This window comes from Lissotriton vulgaris, chromosome 4_1, assembly GCF_964263255.1.
Source record: "Lissotriton vulgaris chromosome 4_1, aLisVul1.2, whole genome shotgun sequence".
NCBI classification, from domain to species: domain Eukaryota; kingdom Metazoa; phylum Chordata; class Amphibia; order Caudata; family Salamandridae; genus Lissotriton; species Lissotriton vulgaris.
In genome coordinates, this window is record NC_141691.1 from 38,523,248 (window position 1) to 38,545,929 (window position 22,682).

Here is a 22,682-nt window from a genome sequence, read left to right on the forward strand (position 1 = left end):
GAGGCCAGGAATGGCTTGGTGCGGTCACAGCAGGGCTTATTTCATCACAGGCGGGTATCTTTATTACCGGCTGATCGCTAGAATGCGCCGCAGCATGATCCCTGCTGATCGCCCATGTCAAGTCATGCTTCGGGTAGATCGGCCCTGGGTATCGCGTTGCAGATGACACTGTCCTGCGAGGTCGGTTTGCGCTGGGGTTTATGTGACCTGTGGCTTTTTTCTTTTTTCATCAGGCTCAGTTGTGCCGCTGGCAGGTGTGTATAGAGAGCTCTGTGGGGCCTTTCTGCGTTGCTTCCCCTCACGCAGGACCTTGCTGTCCCCACTGCCAGGCAGGCAGCATTACATGCCTCACCTTGAGGGCCCAGAGCACGTCGCTTATCGACTTTCTGCCAATTCGCACATCTCCCTCACAAAGGCAGTAAGGCAATTGTTACAGGGAGGTGTGGCAGGAAGAGGGGTTGTCTGTTTCCTCTCCGAACAAAGAAAAAGTCACTCATTGCTCCGGGTGATAGCGGGTGACTGGTGGTGGGGTCGATCCGCCTTGTCACAAATGTTGGATGGTGAACCATAGGCCCACATGATCAGGAATAACAACACAGACGAAAAAGTATATGGTTACTGGGACTGGCCTCAAGCATTTGCACTCAGGCATTTTTATTAGCAGGGTCACCTGACCGGTGACACCTGTGTTGGATGGGTGTGGGATGGGTGTGGGGGCCAGCTCTCCTGGGAGGGTCACCTGACCAGTGACGCCTGTGTTGGATGGGTGCGGGGTTGGTATACGGGCCAGCCCTCCTGCTAGGGTCACCTGACCAGTGATGCCTGTGTTGGATGGGTGCGGGTGGGTATACGGGCCAGCCTTCCTGCTAGGGTCATCTGACCAGTGATGCCTGTCTTGTATGGGTGCGGGGTGGGTGTAAGGGCCAGCCCTCCTGGGAGGGCCACCTGACCGGTGACGCCTGTGTTGGATGGGTGTGGGGTGAGTGTGGGGGCCAGCCCTCCTGGGAGGGTCATCTGACCGGTGACGCCTGTGTTGAATGGGTGTGGGGTGGGTGTGGGGGCCAGCCCTCCTTGGAGGGTCACCTGACCGGTGACACCTGTGTTAGATGGGTGTGGGATGGGTGTGGGGGCCAGCCCTCCTGGGAGGGTCACCTGACCAGTGATGTCTGTGTTGGATGGGTGTGGGGTGGGTGTAGGGGCCAGCCCTCCTGGGAGGGTCATCTGACCGGTGACGCCTGTGTTGAATGGGTGTGGGGTGGCTGTAAGGGCCAGCCATCCTGGGAGGGTCACCTGACCAGTGACGCCTGTGTTGGATGGTGCAGGGTGGGTGTATGTCCTGGCCCTCCTGCTAGGGTCACCTGACCGGTGACACCTGTGTTAGATGGGTGTGGGATGGGTGTGGGGGCCAGCCCTCCTGGGAGGGTCACTTGACCGGTGATGCCTGTGTTGGATGGGTTTGGGGTGAGTTTGGGGGCCAGCCCTCCTGGGAGGGTCACCTGACCAGTGACGCCTGTGTTGGATGGGTGTGGGGGACAGCCCTCCTGGGAGGGTGATCTGACCGGTGACACCTGTTTTGGATGGGTGTGGGGTTGTTTTAGGGCCAGCCATCCTGAGAGGGTCACCTGACCGGTGACGCCTGTGTTGGATGGGTGCGGGTGGATGTATGGGCCAGCCCTCCTGGGAGGGTCAGCTGACCAGTGACGCCTGTGTTGGATGGGTGTGGGGTGGGTGTAAGGGCTAGCCCTCCTGGGAGTGTCACCTCAGCTGTGGCGCCTGTGTTGGCTGGGTGCGGGTGGATGTATGGGCCAGCCCTCCTGGGAGGTTCACCTGACCAGTGACGCCTGTGTTGGATGGATGTGGCGTGGGTGTATGTACTGGCCCTCCTGCTAGGGTCACCTGACTGGTGACACCTGTGTTGCATGGGTGCGGGGAGTGTGTAAGGGCCAGCCCTCATGGGAGGGTCACCTGACCAGTGACTCCTGTCTTGGATGGGTGTGGGGTGGGTGTGGGGGCCAGCCCTCCTGGGAGGGACATCTGACCGGTGACGCCTGTGTTGAATGGGTGTGGGGTGGGTGTAAGGGCCAGCCATCCTGGGATGTCACTTGACCGGTGACGCCTGTGTTGGATGGGTGCAGGGTGCGTGTAAGGGCCAGCCCTCCTGGGAGGGTCACCTGACCAGTGATGCCTGTGTTGGATGGATGCGGGTGGGTGTATGTGCTGGCCCTCCTGCTAGGGTCACCTGACTGGTGACACCTGTGTTGGATGCGTGTGGGGTGGGTGTAAGGGCCAGCCCTCCTGGGAGGGTCACCTGACCGGTGACGCCTGTGTTGGATGGATGCGGGTGGGTGTATGTGCTGGCCCTCCTGCTAGGGTCACCTGACCGGTGACACCTGTGTTGGATGCGTGTGGGGTGGGTGTAAGGGCCAGCCCTCCTGGGAGGGTCACCTGACCGGTGACGCCTGTGTTGGATGGATGCGGGTGGGTGTATGTGCTGGCCCTCCTGCTAGGGTCACCTGACCGGTGACACCTGTGTTGGATGCGTGTGGGGTGGGTGTAAGGGCCAGCCCTCCTGGGAGGGTCACCTGACCGGTGACGCCTGTGTTGGATGGGTGAAGGGTGGGTGTAAGGGCTAACCCTCCTGGGAGGGTCACCTGACCAGTGACGCCTGTTTTGAATGGGTGTGGGGTGAGTGTATGGGCCAGCCCTCCTGGGAGGTTCACCTGACCAGTGTTGGATAGGTGCGGGTGGGTGTATGTTCTGGCCCTCGGGCTAGGGTAACCTGACTAGTAACACTTGTGTTGTATGGGTGTGGGGTGGGTTTATGTGCTGGCCCTCCTGCTAGGGTCACCTGACCGGTGACGCCAGCTTTTGTTTTTTTGGGGAAGAGACAATGACTTTGTCCAGTCGGCGCAACACTGTCTTGCCTCCGTTTTCCATTGGGTGGCCCAGGCTGAGCTGAAATGAAATGAAGGGAAGTCTGAGGTTCTCTTGTATGGGTCATTCCCAGTCGATTTTAGAGCTAAGATGTAGCCCCCTGGCTTCCCCCTGCCTATGGCACGGAATACTATTGCTCAACGTATAGGGATTGGATTCTCTGAGAATCTGAATTTCTCTGCACAAGTTAAGAAAGTTGTTGGGATGTGTTTCGGCACCTTGAAAGCCCAGAGAAAGTGTCATCCCCTTCTTCCAGGACCTGCTAAAGAAACAGTGGTCCGCGCTTTAATTATAACCTGCCTGGACTACGCTAATGCCCTGTATGTGGGCATCTCTGGTTGGTTACCTTTTAAGTAAATTGCAGGTTGTTCAAAATTCTGCTGCCAGACTCCTGCTTGGCTTGTCCAAAAGGTTTAGTGTGTGTGTGCTTTTAGGCTCTCTGCACTGGCTTCCTGTGGAGGATCGAACTCAATTAAAAATGCTTTTCATTTCCCATAGGGCCCTTTATGGCAGGGGCCCTAGCTATCTTCAGAGTTTTGTCGTTTACACTCCAGAGAGACAGCTGCGCTCCTCTTCTCAACTTTTGCTGCAGACCCCCAGACTCATTCGTCAAGGCTGGCCGGTTGTTCACTTGTCAGTAAAGCTAGCCTGGCCTGGAATGCTTTACCTTTGGTGTAACGGAGCATTCAGGATCATGCGTTTTTAAGAAAAAGCTTAAAACATTCCTCTTTTAGATGACCCTCTGGTACCCTTGGCCTTTACCTTTGCACGAACTGGGACACTCTGTCGAGTATTTTAGCGCAATACAAATTCACTTAACATAACTTAACATAAAATAACATTGGATGGGTGCGGGGTGGGTGTATGGGTCAGCCCTCGAGGGAGAAGCAGGCAAAACACTAGACTGTGTCCAGCAGGACACAACAGTGCCCTCACACATGGAGGGAACACCAGCCACAACACCAATAAGCAGATCGTGGCTCATTGCGCAGGTGTGCATTTAGGCCACGTGCCCTCTGCTACAAATGATGCTCACAGTCGTTTAGTACAGGTGTCGACAAGTGACCACGAGCGATCCTGGGCCCTTTGGTTTATACCTCTGGGCTGACCCCAGACATCTGGTTGTGCCCTGGTTAAATTGTAAGGTAGAGGCCGGGTGGCACTCTACAGGGTAAGGGAGGCGATGCTGACTGACCCTCTCCCACTGCTCAGGGTATGGCCGACAGCAGTTTGCCGGAAGTATAGCCATGAAACTGCGCCTGGTGTTTCCGGCCCTGGGACTATCGGGCCCTGTGTTAGCAGGCATAGAAACATCAGGCCGTCTAAATACCACGCAGGATAGCAAAAACAGCATTCCTTCTGGATTTGGAGTCCTTGCCAGAGACTCACACTGAGGCCCCCCCTCACTGTTAGCGTGTAAGCCCCGTGTGTCGCTGCCTCATCATTCCAAAAATCAGTTCGGTCGATGCCCTTAACCTTTTCTGTGCGACGGACGCCCAGAGCCCAGGGCCATCTGACATCACAGTGGGCGTGTGAGTCGGACCGCTGGGGGCTGCCCAATTTGCGCCGCATTGAAGCGTTTAAACTATTGGTTCTGCGTTGCCAGAGGTGCTTATAACTAACACACACGTTTAATGACAATCAATAGCCTCGAGTGCATTTAAACCTAGGCCTCCTCACCTGGGACACCTGTAGCACCCGCAGCCGTACAGGTCACAGTGTCGGACGAGGTTTGATCGCTGCCCAGAGCACATCACTGGGAACTTTCTTCCTGGATCTAAACATTTAAAAGACAAAAATCACAAATACTTTCAAATTCTCTCTCTGTGTGTTTTACACTTAGTACACTGCATACGTTTTAAAATGCTCTGCAATTCCAACTTTGTGCACATTTACGGTTTTAAGATTATAAGATTAATAAAAACCATATATATAAATTAAAACACTTTGAACATTTACTCAACCAATCCCATAATACCCTATTCAAACTATTAGTGAGCATGCAAGAGAAACAATGCAATACAGTTTAGTGTGTCTACAAGCAAGCATTGGCAAAGCCAATAGGTCTCGCCTTTGGGACCTTATACGTTTTTAGGCACAGCTACTGGCTTTCCAATGCTTATAAGATATGTTGTAGATCAGTGTGGCTAATCTGCAGTATGTTGAAAAGGTATAATAAAAAGTGTTATAAGTATTTTTGTTACTTTAAATATAACCCAAATGGCATTTTGTTATTTTGTCCTTGTAGTGCTGGCAACTTCTTGGCTGTTCCAATACTCAACGCAGATATTCAATGATAAGCATTCATTATTGTCAAATGTTCTGGCAGTGCAACACAAAAAGATAATGTACGGAATGTTGAACATTGTCAAACATTCACCCCAGTCACAGACCTGGGTTTAATCCATCATTATTTTATTCACCACGCCACCCAGGGTCAGACATGGCCATATGCAAATCAGCCTTGACCCTGGGCCTCATGGTAACAGTCCAGTCCGAACTACCAAGCCATGTCTTTCCCAGACCGGAATCAAGCATCCAAAGACCGGTTTGTGGCTATCAGCCTTCATCAGCCTGGATAGCTTGACTCCAGTGATGTGGAGAGCCTGGGACTCACGTCTGAGTATACCCAGCACACTCGGGGTGAAAATTGCAAAAAACACAGTTGATGGACAGAATGTAGAACAATGTCATACATTCAACCCAGTACAAGGATCTGGGCCTAAATCCATCGTTTTTTTGCACCCCACACCACCCTGGGTTAGACACTGGCTATATGCAAATCAGCTCTGACCCTGTGCCTCATGGGAACTGTCCAGTCCGAACTACCAAGCCATGTCTTTACCAGACCGGAATCAAGCATCCAAGGACCGGTTTCTGGCTATCAGCCTTCAGTCAGCCTGGATAGCTTGACTCCAGTGGTGTGGAGAGCCTGGGACTCACGTCTGAGTATACCCAGCCCACTCAGGGTGAAAATTGAAAAAAACACAGTTGATGGTCAGAATGTAGAACAATGTCATACATTCAACCCAGTACAAGGATCTGGGCCTAAATCCATCGTTTTTTTGCAGCCCACACCACCCTGGGTTAGACACTGGCTATATGCAAATCAGCTCTGACCCTGTGCCTCATGGGAACTGTCCAGTCCGAACTACCAAGCCATGTCTTTACCAGACCGGAATCAAGCATCCAAGGACTGGTTTCTGGCTATCAGCCTTCATTCAGCCTGGATAGCTTGACTCCAGTGGTGTGGAGAGCCTGGGACTCACGTCTGAGTATACCCAGCCCACTCAGGGTGAAAATTGAAAAAAACACAGTTGATGGACAGAATGTAGAACAATGTCATACATTCAACCCAGTACAAGGATCTGGGCCTAAATCCATCGTTTTTTTGCACCCCACACCACCCTGGGTTAGACACTGGCTATATGCAAATCAGCTCTGACCCTGTGCCTCATGGGAACTGTCCAGTCCGAACTACCAAGCCATGTCTTTCCCAGATCGGAATCAAGCATCCAAGGACCGGTTTCTGGCTATCAGCCTTCATTCAGCCTGGATAGCTTGACTCCAGTAGTGTGGAGAGCCTGGGACTCACTTCTGAGTATACCCAGCACACTCGGTGTGAAAATTGCAAAAAACACAGTTGATGGACAGAATGTAGAACAATGTCATACATTCAGCCCAGTACAAGGATCTGGGCTTAAATCCATCGTTTTGTTGCACTCCACACCACCCTGGGTTAGACACTGGCTATATGCAAATCAGCTCTGACCCTGTGCCCCATGGGAACAGTCCAGTCCGAACTACCAAGCCATGTCTTTCCCAGACCGGAATCAAGCATCCAAGGACCGGTTTCTGGCTATCAGCCTTCATCAGCCTAAATAGCTTGACTCCAGTGGTGTGGAGAGCCTGGGACTCACGTATGAGTATACCCAGCACACTCGGGGTGACTATGCAAATATTCTGGCAATACCTGATGCTGTAGACATTTTTATAGCAATATATATTGTAGCTCAAAAACAAGAGCCCCTCCCCTACACCATATGTGCAGCTGCGTGATAACGGTTGATGGGGCTTATCTGCCATGTTACTGCTGTCCCAATGTGATGAGAAACTGGCCACCGTTATTTTTACTAAAATTAAAAACTCGGAAAGTATGTTTTGAAACAATTTTTGGTTTGAGGTCAAAGGTTAACAAACCATTGTATAAGGGTCAAACACCCCTGGAATCAACAAGTGCGTCCGTGCCCGGTGGAATTCATTCCAGCATACTGTTCATGTGGAAACACCCCAGCCCCAGCTGCCCACGTTTAAAGAAACTGCCAAAGCACCTCCCAGCATTCGTATAAATCTGTCTGGGTGATCCTATTTGTAACCTTCGATATTGACCTCACTTATGACATTTTAATAGAGATAAAACCCCAAGCCCACACAATCAACATGTGACAGGGGGACCAGCGCTCCTGTCCATCATTCCAGTCACGTCTGACACTCAAGCCTGAGGTCTGGACGTGGACATATACAATGTGCCCCACCGGTGCCTTGGGGCGTCTAAACTGACAGTGAAGCAAACTCTGCCTGTCAGCAGGTCACATGCACAGGGATTGGCTGCTGTCCTTCGTAAGTGGTGGGGGCTGATTTCCTCTGTGTGGGGGAAGGGGGCTGATTTTCTCCATATGTGGGGCAGGGGGGCTGTGGCTCCATGGAACCACTGAGCCTATTGGATCCAAGGCTCTCAATGCAAAGCATGCCTTTCCTACCATGAGTCCAGAAGCTACTGTCATTTTCACTGGTGACAGGAGTTTTTATCAATACCAACCTGGCAGGAAAGAGACATCTGTCACTAAGTCCCCACCATCTCACGAATACAGGAATACCCTGCCCCTGCCTTCGGTCTCCCAGGTGTAGCATGCTAACATGGAGCATAAAATGCCAGTGCTTTAAATGATATCATAGAAGTGTGGGTACTCACGCTATCAGTGTGCCTGCTTCAAACTGTGAAGTGCCGGTACTCACGCTATCAGTGTGCCTGCTTCAAACTGTGAAGTGCCGGTACTCATGCTATCAGTGTGCCTGTTTCAAACTGTGAAGTGCCGGTACGCACGTTATACGAGTACCTGCTTCAAACTGTGAAGTGCCAGTACTCACGCTATCAGAGTGCCTGCTTCAAACTGTGAAGTGCTTGTACTCACTCTATCAGAGGGCCTGCTTCAAACTGTGAAGTGCTTGTACTCACTCTATAAGAGTGCCTGCTTCAAACTGTGAAGAGCCTGTACTCACTCTATCAGAGTGCCTGCTTCAAACTGTGAAGTGCCGGTACGCACGCTATCAGAGTGCCTGCTTCAAAATGTGAAGTGCTGATACTCACGCTATCAGAGTGCCTGCTTCAAACTGTGAAGTGCTTGTACTCACTCTATCAGAGTGCTTGCTTCAAACTGTGAAGTGCTTGTACTCACTCTATCAGAGTGCCTGCTTCAAACTGTGAAGAGCCTGTACTCACGCTATCAGAGTGCCTGCTTCACACTGTGAAGTACCTGTACTCCCTCTATCAGAGTGCCTGCTTCAAACTGTGAAGTGCTGGTACGCACGCTATCAGAGTGCCTACTTCAAAATGTGAAGTGCTGATACTCACGCTATCAGAGTGCCTGCTTCAAACTGTGAAGTGTCTGTACTCATTCTATCAGAGTGCCTGCTTCAAACTGGGAAGTGCTTGTACTCACGCTATCAGAGTGCCTGCTTCACAGTGTAAAGTATCTGTACTCACTCTATCAGAGTGCCTGCTTCAAACTGTGAAGTGCCGGTATGCACACTATCAGAGTGCCTGCTTCAAAATGTGAAGTGCTGATACTCACGCTATCAGAGTGCCTGCTTCACACTGTGAAGTAAATGTACTCACTCTATCAGAGTGCCTGCTTCAAACTGTGAAGTGCCGGTACGCACGCTATCAGAGTGCCTGCTTCAAAATGTGAAGTGCTGATACTCACGCTATCAGAGTGCCTGCTTCAAACTGTGAAGTGCCGTTACGCACGTTATACGAGTACCTGCTTCAAACTGTGAAGTGCCAGTACTCACGCTATCAGAGTGCCTGCTTCGAACTGTAAAGTGCTTGTACTCACTCTATCAGAGTGCCTGCTTCAAACTGTGAAGAGCCTGTACTCACGCTACCAGAGTGCCTGCTTCACACTGTGAAGTACCTGTACACACGCTATCAGAGTGCCTGCTTCAAAATGTGAAGTGCTGATATTCACGCTATCAGAGTGCCTGCTTCACACTGTGAAGTGCCGGTACGCACGCTATCGGAGGGCGCGCTTCAAAATGTGAAGTGCTGATACTCACGCTATCGAAGTGCCTGCTTCATACTGTGAAGTACCTGTACGCACGCTATCAGATTGCCTGCTTTAAAATGTGAAGTGCTTGTACTCACTCTATCAGAGTGCCTGCTTCAAACTGTGAAGAGCCTGTATTCACACTATCAGAGTGCCTGCTTCAAACTGTGAAGTGCTTGTACTCACTCTATCAGAGTGCCTGCTTCAAACTGTAAAGGTCTTGTACTCACTCTATCAGAGTGCCTGCTTCAAACTGTGAAGAGCCTGTACTCACGCTACCAGAGTGCCTGCTTCACACTGTGAAGTACCTGTACGCACGCTATCAGAGTGCCTGCTTCAAAATGTGAAGTGCTGATACTCACGCTATCAGAGTGCCTGCTTCAAACTGTGAGGTGTCTGTACTCACTCTATCAGAGTGGCTGCTTCAAACTGTGAAGTGTCGGTACTCATGCTATCAGAGTGCCTGCTTCAAACTGTGAAGTGCAGGTACTCACGCTATCAGAGTGCCTGCTTCACACTGTGAAGATCCTGTACTCACGCTATCAGAGTGCCTGCTTCACACTGTGAAGTACCTGTACTCACTCTATCAGTGTGCCTGCTTCAAACTGTGAAGTGCCGGTACTCATGCTATCAGTGTGCCTGTTTCAAACTGTGAAGTGCCAGTACACACGTTATACGAGTACCTGCTTCAAACTGTGAAGTGCCAGTACTCACGCTATCAGAGTGCCTGCTTCAAACTGTGAAGTGCTTGTACTCACTCTATCAGAGGGCCTGCTTCAAACTGTGAAGTGCTTGTACTCACTCTTTCGGAGTGCCTGCTTCAAACTGTGAAGAGCCTGTACTCACGCTATCAGAGTGCCTGCTTCACACTGTGAAGTACCTGTACTCACTCTATCAGAGTGCCTGCTTCAAACTGTGAAGTGCTGATACTCACGCTAGCAGAGTGCCTGCTTCAAACTGTGAAGTGCTTGTACTCACTCTATCAGAGTGCCTGCTTCAAACTGTGAAGAGCCTGTACTCACGCTATCATAGTGCCTGCTTCACACTGTTTAGTACCTGTACTTCCTCTATCAGAGTGCCTACTTCAAACTGTGAAGTGCCGGTACGCACGCTATCAAAGTGCCTGCTTCAAAATGTGAAGTGCTGATACTCACGCTATCAGAGTGCCTGCTTCAAACAGTGAAGTGTCTGTACTCACTCTATCACAGTGCCTGCTTCAAACTGTGAAGTGCTTGTACTCACGCTATCAGAGTGCCTGCTTCACAGTGTGAAGTACCTGTACTCACTCTATCAGAGTGCCTGCTTAAAACTGTGGAGTGCCGGTACGCACGCTATCAGAGTACCTGCTTCAAAATGTGAAGTGCTGATACTCACTCTATCAGAGTGCTTGCTTCAAACTGTGAAGTGCTTGTACTCACTCTATCAGAGTGCCTGCTTCAAACTGTGAAGAGCCTGTACTCACGCTATCAGAGTGCCTGCTTCACACTGTGAAGTACCTGTACTCCCTCTATCAGAGTGCCTGCTTCATACTGTGAAGTACCTGTACTCCCTCTATCAGAGTGCCTGCTTCAAACTGTGAAGTGCTGGTACGCACGCTATCAGAGTGCCTACTTCAAAATGTGAAGTGCTGATACTCACGCTATCAGAGTGCCTGCTTCAAACTGTGAAGTGTCTGTACTCACTCTATCAGAGTGCCTGCTTCAAACTGTGAAGTGCTTGTACTCACGCTATCAGAGTGCCTGCTTCACAGTGTAAAGTATCTGTACTCACTCTATCAGAGTGCCTGCTTCAAAATGTGAAGTGCTGATACTCACGCTATCAGAGTGCCTGCTTCAAACTGTGAAGTGTCTGTACTCACTCTATCAGAGTGCCTGCTTCAAACTGTGAAGTGTCGGTACTCATGCTATCAGAGTGCCTGCTTCAAACTGTGAAGTGCCGTTATGCACGTTATACAAGTACCTGCTTCAAACTGTGAAGTGCCAGTACTCACGCTATCAGAGTGCCTGCTTCAAACTGTGAAGTACCTGTACGCACGCTATCAGAGTGCCTGCTTCAAAATGTGAAGTGCTGATACTCACGCTATCAGAGTGCCTGCTTCAAACTGTGAAGTGTCTGTACTCACTCTATCAGAGTGGCTGCTTCAAACTGTGAAGTGTCGGTACTCATGCTATCAGAGTGCCTGCTTCAAACTGTGTAGTGCAGGTACTCACGCTATCAGAGTGCCTGCTTCACACTGTGAAGAGCCTGTACTCACGCTATCAGAGTGCCTGCTTCACACTGTGAAGTACCTGTACTCACTCTATCAGAGTGCCTGCTTCAAACTGTGAAGTGCCGGTACGCACGCTATCAGAGTGCCTGCTCAAAATGTGAAGTGCTGATACTCACGCTATCAGAGTGCCTGCTTCAAACTGTGAAGTGCTTGTACTCACTCTATCAGAGTGCTTGCTTCAAACTGTGAAGTGCTTGTACTCACTCTATCAGAGTGCCTGCTTCAAACTGTGAAGAGCCTGTACTCACGCTATCAGAGTGCCTGCTTCACACTGTGAAGTACCTGTACTCACTCTATCAGAGGGCCTGCTTCAAACTGTGAAGTGCCGGTACGCACGCTATCAGAGTGCCTGCTTCAAAATGTGAAGTGCTGATACTCACGCTATCAGAGTGCCTGCTTCAAACTGTGAAGTGTCTGTACTCACTCTATCAGAGTGCCTGCTTCAAACTGTGAAGTGCTTGTACTCACTCTATCAGAGTGCCTGCTTCAAACTGTGAAGTGCTTGTACTCACGCTATCAGAGTGCCTGCTTCACAGTGTGAAGTACCTGTACTTACTCTATCAGAGTGCCTGCTTCAAACTGTGAAGTGCCGGTACGCACGCTATCAGAGTGCCTGCTTCAAAATGTGAAGTGCTGATACTCATGCTATCAGAGTGCCTGTTTCACACTGTGAAGTACCTGTACTCACTCTATCAGAGTGCCTGCTTCAAACTGTGAAGTGCCGGTACGCACGCTATCAGAGTGCCTGCTTCAAAATGTGAAGTGCTGATACTCACGCTATCAGAGTGCCTGCTTCAAACTGTGAAGTGTCTGTACTCACTCTATCAGAGTGCCTGCTTCAAATTGTGAAGTGCCGTTACGCACGTTATACGAGTACCTGCTTCAAACTGTGAAGTGCCAGTACTCACACTATCAGAGTGCCTGCCTTAAACTGTAAAGTGCTTGTACTCACTCTATCAGATTGCCTGCTTCAAACTGTGAAGTGCTTGTACTCACTCTATCAGAGTGCCTGCTTCAAACTGTGAAGAGCTTGTACTCACGCTATCAGAGTGCCTGCTTCACACTGTGAAGTACCTGTACTCACTCTATCAGAGTGCCTGCTTCAAACTGTGAAGTGCAGGTACGCACGCTATCAGAGTGCCTGCTTCAAAATGTGAAGTGCTGATACTCACGCTATCAGAGTGCCTGCTTCAAACTGTGAAGTGTCTGTACTCACTCAATCAGAGTACCTGTTTCAAACTGTGAAGTGTCGGTACTCATGCTATCAGAGTGCCTGCTTCAAACTGTGAAGTGCCGTTACTCACGTTATACGAGTACCTGCTTCAAACTGTGAAGTGCCAGTACTCACGCTATCAGAGTGCCTGCTTCGAACTGTAAAGTGCTTGTACTCACTCTATCAGAGTGCCTGCTTCAAACTGTGAAGAGCCTGTACTCACGCTACCAGAGTGCCTGCTTCACACTGTGAAGTACCTGTACGCACGCTATCAGAGTGCCTGCTTCAAAATGTGAAGAGCCTGTACTCACGCTATCAGAGTGCCTGCTTCACACTGTGAAGTACCTGTACTCCCTCTATCAGAGTGCCTGCTTCACACTGTGAAGTACCTGTACTCCCTCTATCAGAGTGCCTGCTTCAAACTGTGAAGTGCTGCTACGCACGCTATCAGAGTGCCTACTTCAAAATGTGAAGTGCTGATACTCACGCTATCAGAGTGCCTGCTTCAAACTGTGAAGTGTCTGTACTCACTCTATCAGAGTGCCTGCTTCAAACTGTGAAGTGCTTGTACTCACGCTATCAGAGTGCCTGCTTCACAGTGTAAAGTATCTGTACTCACTCTATCAGAGTGCCTGCTTCAAAATGTGAAGTGCTGATACTCACGCTATCAGAGTGCCTGCTTCAAACTGTGAAGTGTCTGTACTCACTCTATCAGAGTGCCTGCTTCAAACTGTGAAGTGTCGGTACTCATGCTATCAGAGTGCCTGCTTCAAACTGTGAAGTGCCGTTACGCACGTTATACAAGTACCTGCTTCAAACTGTGAAGTGCCAGTACTCACGCTATCAGAGTGCCTGCTTCAAACTGTGAAGTGCTTGTACTCACTCTATCAGAGTGCCTGCTTCAAACTGTGAAGTACCTGTATGCACGCTATCAGAGTGCCTGCTTCAAAATGTGAAGTGCTGATACTCACGCTATCAGAGTGCCTGCTTCAAACTGTGAAGTGTCTGTACTCACTCTATCAGAGTGGCTGCTTCAAACTGTGAAGTGTCGGTACTCATGCTATCAGAGTGCCTGCTTCAAACTGTGAAGTGCAGGTACTCACGCTATCAGAGTGCCTGCTTCACACTGTGAAGAGCCTGTACTCACGCTATCAGAGTGCCTGCTTCACACTGTGAAGTACCTGTACTCACTCTATCAGAGTGCCTGCTTCAAACTGTGAAGTGCCGGTATGCACGCTATCAGAGTGCCTGCTCAAAATGTGAAGTGCTGATACTCACGCTATCAGAGTGCCTGCTTCAAACTGTGAAGTGCTTGTACTCACTCTATCAGAGTGCTTGCTTCAAACTGTGAAGTGCTTGTACTCACTCTATCAGAGTGCCTGCTTCAAACTGTGAAGAGCCTGTACTCACGCTATCAGAGTGCCTGCTTCACACTGTGAAGTACCTGTACTCACTCTATCAGAGGGCCTGCTTCAAACTGTGAAGTGCCGGTACGCACGCTATCAGAGTGCCTGCTTCAAAATGTGAAGTGCTGATACTCACGCTATCAGAGTGCCTGCTTCAAACTGTGAAGTGTCTGTACTCACTCTATCAGAGTGCCTGCTTCAAACTGTGAAGTGCTTGTACTCACTCTATCAGAGTGCCTGCTTCAAACTGTGAAGTGCTTGTACTCACGCTATCAGAGTGCCTGCTTCACAGTGTGAAGTACCTGTACTTACTCTATCAGAGTGCCTGCTTCAAACTGTGAAGTGCCGGTACGCACGCTATCAGAGTGCCTGCTTCAAAATGTGAAGTGCTGATACTCATGCTATCAGAGTGCCTGCTTCACACTGTGAAGTACCTGTACTCACTCTATCAGAGTGCCTGCTTCAAACTGTGAAGTGCCGGTACGCACGCTATCAGAGTGCCTGCTTCAAAATGTGAAGTGCTGATACTCACGCTATCAGAGTGCCTGCTTCAAACTGTGAAGTGTCTGTACTCACTCTATCAGAGTGCCTGCTTCAAATTGTGAAGTGCCGTTACGCACGTTATACGAGTACCTGCTTCAAACTGTGAAGTGCCAGTACTCACGCTATCAGAGTGCCTGCCTTAAACTGTAAAGTGCTTGTACTCACTCTATCAGATTGCCTGCTTCAAACTGTGAAGTGCTTGTACTCACTCTATCAGAGTGCCTGCTTCAAACTGTGAAGAGCTTGTACTCACGCTATCAGAGTGCCTGCTTCACACTGTGAAGTACCTGTACTCACTCTATCAGAGTGCCTGCTTCAAACTGTGAAGTGCAGGTACGCACGCTATCAGAGTGCCTGCTTCAAAATGTGAAGTGCTGATACTCACGCTATCAGAGTGCCTGCTTCAAACTGTGAAGTGTCTGTACTCACTCAATCAGAGTACCTGTTTCAAACTGTGAAGTGTCGGTACTCATGCTATCAGAGTGCCTGCTTCAAACTGTGAAGTGCCGTTACTCACGTTATACGAGTACCTGCTTCAAACTGTGAAGTGCCAGTACTCACGCTATCGGAGTGCCTGCTTCGAACTGTAAAGTGCTTGTACTCACTCTATCAGAGTGCCTGCTTCAAACTGTGAAGAGCCTGTACTCACGCTACCAGAGTGCCTGCTTCACACTGTGAAGTACCTGTACGCACGCTATCAGAGTGCCTGCTTCAAAATGTGAAGAGCCTGTACTCACGCTATCAGAGTGCCTGCTTCACACTGTGAAGTACCTGTACTCCCTCTATCAGAGTGCCTGCTTCACACTGTGAAGTACCTGTACTCCCTCTATCAGAGTGCCTGCTTCAAACTGTGAAGTGCTGGTACGCACGCTATCAGAGTGCCTACTTCAAAATGTGAAGTGCTGATACTCACGCTATCAGAGTGCCTGCTTCAAACTGTGAAGTGTCTGTACTCACTCTATCAGAGTGCCTGCTTCAAACTGTGAAGTGCTTGTACTCACGCTATCAGAGTGCCTGCTTCACAGTGTAAAGTATCTGTACTCACTCTATCAGAGTGCCTGCTTCAAAATGTGAAGTGCTGATACTCACGCTATCAGAGTGCCTGCTTCAAACTGTGAAGTGTCTGTACTCACTCTATCAGAGTGCCTGCTTCAAACTGTGAAGTGTCGGTACTCATGCTATCAGAGTGCCTGCTTCAAACTGTGAAGTGCCGTTACGCACGTTATACAAGTACCTGCTTCAAACTGTGAAGTGCCAGTACTCACGCTATCAGAGTGCCTGCTTCAAACTGTGAAGTGCTTGTACTCACTCTATCAGAGTGCCTGCTTCAAACTGTGAAGTACCTGTATGCACGCTATCAGAGTGCCTGCTTCAAAATGTGAAGTGCTGATACTCACGCTATCAGAGTGCCTGCTTCAAACTGTGAAGTGTCTGTACTCACTCTATCAGAGTGGCTGCTTCAAACTGTGAAGTGTCGGTACTCATGCTATCAGAGTGCCTGCTTCAAACTGTGAAGTGCAGGTACTCACGCTATCAGAGTGCCTGCTTCACACTGTGAAGAGCCTGTACTCACGCTATCAGAGTGCCTGCTTCACACTGTGAAGTACCTGTACTCACTCTATCAGAGTGCCTGCTTCAAACTGTGAAGTGCCGGTATGCACGCTATCAGAGTGCCTGCTCAAAATGTGAAGTGCTGATACTCACGCTATCAGAGTGCCTGCTTCAAACTGTGAAGTGCTTGTACTCACTCTATCAGAGTGCTTGCTTCAAACTGTGAAGTGCTTGTACTCACTCTATCAGAGTGCCTGCTTCAAACTGTGAAGAGCCTGTACTCACGCTATCAGAGTGCCTGCTTCACACTGTGAAGTACCTGTACTCACTCTATCAGAGGGCCTGCTTCAAACTGTGAAGTGCCGGTACGCACGCTATCAGAGTGCCTGCTTCAAAATGTGAAGTGCTGATACTCACCCTATCAGAGTGCCTGCTTCAAACTGTGAAGTGTCTGTACTCACTCTATCAGAGTGCCTGCTTCAAACTGTGAAGTGCTTGTACTCACTCTATCAGAGTGCCTGCTTCAAACTGTGAAGTGCTTGTACTCACGCTATCAGAGTGCCTGCTTCACAGTGTGAAGTACCTGTACTTACTCTATCAGAGTGCCTGCTTCAAACTGTGAAGTGCCGGTACGCACGCTATCAGAGTTCCTGCTTCAAAATGTGAAGTGCTGATACTCATGCTATCAGAGTGCCTGCTTCACACTGTGAAGTACCTGTACTCACTCTATCAGAGTGCCTGCTTCAAACTGTGAAGTGCCGGTACGCACGCTATCAGAGTGCCTGCTTCAAAATGTGAAGTGCTGATACTCACGCTATCAGAGTGCCTGCTTCAAACTGTGAAGTGTCTGTACTCACTCTATCAAAGTGCCTGCTTCAAATTGTGAAGTGCCGTTACGCACGTTATACGAGTACCTGCTTCAAACTGTGAAGTGCCAGTACTCACGCTATCAGAGTGCCTGCCTTAAACTGTAAAGTGCTTGTACTCACTCTATCAGATTGCCTGCTTCAAACTGTGAAGTGCTTGTACTCACTCTATCAGAGTGCCTGCTTCAAACTGTGAAGAGCTTGTACTCACGCTATCAGAGTGCCTGCTTCACACTGTGAAGTACCTGTACTCACTCTATCAGAGTGCCTGCTTCAAACTGTGAAGTGCAGGTACGCACGCTATCAGAGTGCCTGCTTCAAAATGTGAAGTGCTGATACTCACGCTATCAGAGTGCCTGCTTCAAACTGTGAAGTGTCTGTACTCACTCTATCAGAGTACCTGTTTCAAACTGTGAAGTGTCGGTACTCATGCTATCAGAGTGCCTGCTTCAAACTGTGAAGTGCCGTTACTCACGTTATACGAGTACCTGCTTCAAACTGTGAAGTGCCAGTACTCACGCTATCAGAGTGCCTGCTTCGAACTGTAAAGTGCTTGTACTCACTCTATCAGAGTGCCTGCTTCAAACTGTGAAGAGCCTGTACTCACGCTACCAGAGTGCCTGCTTCACACTGTGAAGTACCTGTACGCACGCTATCAGAGTGCCTGCTTCAAAATATGAAATGCTGATACTCACGCTATCAGAGTGCCTGCTTCACACTGTGAAGTGCCGGTATGCACGCTATCGGAGGGCCTGCTTCAAAATGTGTAGTACTGATACTCACGCTATCGGAGTGCCTGCTTCACACTGTGAAGTACCTGTACGCACGCTATCAGATTGCCTGCTTTAAAATGTGAAGTGCTTCTACTCACTCTATCAGAGTGCCTGTTTCAAACTGTGAAGAGCCTGTACTCACGCTATCAGAGTGCCTGCTTCAAACTGTGAAGTGCTTGTACTCACTCTATCAGAGTGCCTGCTTCAAACTGTAAAGGTCTTGTACTCACTCTATCAGAGTGCCTGCTTCAAACTGTGAAGAGCCTGTACTCGAGCTACCAGAGTGCCTGCTTCACACTGTGAAGTACCTGTACGCACGATATCAGAGTGCCTGCTTCAAACTGTGAAGTGTCTGTACTCACTCTATCAGAGTGGCTGCTTCAAACTGTGAAGTGTCGGTACTCATGCTATCAGAGTGCCTGCTTCAAACTGTGAAGTGCAGGTACTCACGCTATCAGAGTGCCTGCTTCACACTGTGAAGAGCCTGTACTCACGCTATCAGAGTGCCTGCTTCACACTGTGAAGTACCTGTACTCACTCTATCAGTGTGCCTGCTTCAAACTGTGAAGTGCCGGTACTCATGCTATCAGTGTGCCTGTTTCAAACTGTGAAGTGCCAGTACGCACGTTATACGAGTACCTGCTTCAAACTGTGAAGTGCCAGTACTCACGCTATCAGAGTGCCTGCTTCAAACTGTGAAGTGCTTGTACTCACTCTATCAGAGGGCCTGCTTCAAACTGTGAAGTGCTTGTACTCACTCTTTCGGAGTGCCTGCTTCAAACTGTGAAGAGCCTGTACTCACGCTATCAGAGTGCCTGCTTCACACTGTGAAGTACCTGTACTCACTCTATCAGAGTGCAAGCTTCAAACTGTGAAGTGCTGGTACGCACGCTATCAGAGTGCCTGCTTCAAAATGTGAAGTGCTGATACTCACGCTATCAGAGTGCCTGCTTCAAACTGTGAAGTGCTTGTACTCACTCTATCAGAGTGCTTGCTTCAAACTGTGAAGTGCTTGTACTCACTCTATCAGAGTGCCTGCTTCAAACTGTGAAGAGCCTGTACTCACGCTATCAGAGTGCCTGCTTCACACTGTTTAGTACCTGTACTTCCTCTATCAGAGTGCCTGCTTCAAACTGTGAAGTGCCGGTACGCACGCTATCAAAGTGCCTGCTTCAAAATGTGAAGTGCTGATACTCACGCTATCAGAGTGCCTGCTTCAAACAGTGAAGTGTCTGTACTCACTCTATCACAGTGCCGGCTTCAAACTGTGAAGTGCTTGTACTCACGCTATCAGAGTGCCTGCTTCACAGTGTGAAGTACCTGTACTCACTCTATCAGAGTGCCTGCTTAAAACTGTGAAGTGCCGGTACGCAATCTATCAGAGTACCTGCTTCAAAATGTGAAGTGCTGATACTCACGCTATCAGAGTGCCTGCTTCACACTGTGAAGTACCTGTACTCACTCAATCAGAGTGCCTGCTTCAAACTGTGAAGTGCCGGTACGCACTCTATCAGAGAGCCTGCTTCAAAATGTGAAGTGCTGATACTCACGCTATCAGAGTGCCTGCTTCAAACTGTGAAGTGTCTGTACTCACTCTATCAGAGTGCCTGCTTCAAACTGTGAAGTGTCGGTACTCATGCTATCAGAGTGCCTGCTTCAAACTGTGAAGTGCCGTTACGCATGTTATACGAGTACCTGCTTCAAACTGTGAAGTGCCAGTACTCACGCTATCAGAGTGCCTGCTTCAAACTGTGAAGTGCTTGTACTCACTCTATCAGAGTGCCTGCTTCAAACTGTGAAGTACCTGTACGCACGCTATCAGAGTGCCTGCTTCAAAATGTGAAGTGCTGATACTCACGCTATCAGAGTGCCTGCTTCAAACTGTGAAGTGTCTGTACTCACTCTATCAGAGTGGCTGCTTCAAACTGTGAAGTGTCGGTACTCATGCTATCAGAGTGCCTGCTTCAAACTGTGAAGTGCCGGTACGCACGCTATCAGAGTGCCTGCTTCAAAATGTGAAGTGCTGATACTCACGCTATCAGAGTGCCTGCTTCAAACTGTGAAGTGTCTGTACTCACTCTATCAGAGTGCCTGCTTCAAACTGTGAAGTGCTTGTACTCACGCTATCAGAGTGCCTGCTTCACAGTGTGAAGTACCTGTACTCACTCTATCAGAGTGCCTGCTTCAAACTGTGAAGTGCCGGTACGCACGCTATCAGAGTGCCTGCTTCAAAATGTGAAGTGCTGATACTCATGCTATCAGAGTGCCTGCTTCACACTGTGAAGTACCTGTACTCACTCTATCAGAGTGCCTGCTTCAAACTGTGAAGTGCCGGTACGCACGCTATCAGAGTGCCTGCTTCAAAATGTGAAGTGCTGATACTCACGCTATCAGAGTGCCTGTTTCAAACTGTGAAGTGTCTGTACTCACTCTATCAGAGTGCCTGCTTCAAACTGTGAAGTGTCAGTACTCATGCTATCAGAGTGCCTGCTTCAAATTGTGAAGTGCCGTTACGCATGTCATACGAGTACCTGCTTCAAACTGTGAAGTGCCAGTACTCACGCTATCAGAGTCCCTGCCTTCAACTGTAAAGTGCTTGTACTCACTCTATCAGATTGCCTGCTTCAAACTGTGAAGTGCTTGTACTCACTCTATCAGAGTGCCTGCTTCAAACTGTGAAGAGCTTGTACTCACGCTATCAGAGTGCCTGCTTCACACTGTGAAGTACCTGTACTCACTCTATCAGAGTGCCTGCTTCAAACTGTGAAGTGCCGGTACGCACGCTATCAGAGTGCCTGCTTCAAACTGTGAAGTGTCTGTACTCACACTATCAGAGTACCTGCTTCAAACTGTGAAGTGTCGGTACTCATGCTATCAGAGTGCCTGCTTCAAACTGTGAAGTGCCGTTACGCACGTTATACGAGTACCTGCTTCAAACTGTGAAGTGCCAGTACTCACGCTATCAGAGTGCCTGCTTCGAACTGTAAAGTGCTTGTACTCACTCTATCAGAGTGCCTGCTTCAAACTGTGAAGAGCCTGTACTCACGCTACCAGAGTGACTGCTTCACACTGTGAAGTACCTGTACGCACGCTATCAGAGTGCCTGCTTCAAAATGTGAAGTGCTGATACTCACGCTATCAGAGTGCCTGCTTCACACTGTGAAGTGCCGGTACGCACGCTATCGGAGGGCCTGCTTCAAAATGTGACGTGCTGATACTCACGCTATCGGAGTGCCTGCTTCACACTGTGAAGTACCTGTACGCACGCTATCAGATTGCCTGCTTTAAAATGTGAAGTGCTTGTACTCACTCTATCAGAGTGCCTGCTTCAAACTGTGAAGAGCCTGTACTCACGCTATCAGAGTGCCTGCTTCAAACTGTGAAGTGTCTGTACTCACTCTATCAGAGTGCCTGCTTCAAACTGTGAAGTGCTTGTACTCACTCTATCAGAGTGCCTGCTTCAAACTGTGAAGTGCTTGTACTCACGCTATCAGAGTGCCTGCTTCACAGTGTGAAGTGCTTGTACTCACTCTATCAGAGTGCCTGCTTCAAACTGTAAAGGTCTTGTACTCACTCTATCAGAGTGCCTGCTTCAAACTGTGAAGAGCCTGTACTCACGCTACCAGAGTGCCTGCTTCACACTGTGAAGTAACTGTACGCACGCTATCAGAGTGCCTGCTTCAAAATGTGAAGTGCTGATACTCACGCTATCAGAGTGCCTGCTTCAAACTGTGAGGTGTCTGTACTCACTCTATCAGAGTGGCTGCTTCAAACTGTGAAGTGTCGGTACTCATGCTATCAGAGTGCCTGCTTCAAACTGTGAAGTGCAGGTACTCACGCTATCAGAGTGCCTGCTTCACACTGTGAAGAGCCTGTACTCACGCTATCAGAGTGCCTGCTTCACACTGTGAAGTACCTGTACTCACTCTATCAGTGTGCCTGCTTCAAACTGTGAAGTGCCGGTACTCATGCTATCAGTGTGCCTGTTTCAAACTGTGAAGTGCCAGTACGCACGTTATATGAGTACCTGCTTCAAACTGTGAAGTGCCAGTACTCACGCTATCAGAGTGCCTGCTTCAAACTGTGAAGTGCTTGTACTCACTCTATCAGAGGGCCTGCTTCAAACTGTGAAGTGCTTGTACTCACTCTTTCGGAGTGCCTGCTTCAAACTGTGAAGAGCCTGTACTCACGCTATCAGAGTGCCTGCTTCACACTGTGAAGTACCTGTACTCACTCTATCAGAGTGCCTGCTTCAAACTGTGAAGTGCTGGTACGCACGCTATCAGAGTGCCTGCTTCAATATGTGAAGTGCTGATACTCACGCTATCAGAGTGCCTGCTTCAAACTGTGAAGTGCTTGTACTCACTCTATCAGAGTGCTTGCTTCAAACTGTGAAGTGCTTGTACTCACTCTATCAGAGTGCCTGCTTCAAACTGTGAAGAGCCTGTACTCACGCTATCAGAGTGCCTGCTTCACACTGTTTAGTACCTGTACTTCCTCTATCAGAGTGCCTGCTTCAAACTGTGAAGTGCCGGTACGCACGCTATCAAAGTGCCTGCTTCAAAATGTGAAGTGCTGATACTCACGCTATCAGAGTGCCTGCTTCAAATAGTGAAGTATCTTTACTCACTCTATCACAGTGCCTGCTTCAAACTGTGAAGTGCTTGTACTCACGCTATCAGAGTGCCTGCTTCACAGTGTGAAGTACCTGTACTCACTCTATTAGAGTGCCTGCTTAAAACTGTGAAGTGCCGGTACGCCCGCTATCAGAGTGCCTGCTTCAAAATGTGAAGTGCTGATA

General features: G+C 49.3%; 1 protein-coding gene across 2 annotated transcripts in view; it reads right to left on the reverse strand.

The window, feature by feature from the left end:
* Positions 1-22,682, reverse strand: part of LOC147718301 (uncharacterized) — a 228,901-nt gene that overhangs the window by 33,668 nt on the left and 172,551 nt on the right. For both annotated transcript variants that reach the window (XM_086918259.1, XM_086918258.1), the window contains one exon: positions 4,615-4,711. In XM_086918259.1, the coding sequence (XP_086774385.1) occupies positions 4,615-4,711 (97 nt within the window). The remainder of the gene's footprint in view (positions 1-4,614; positions 4,712-22,682) is intronic.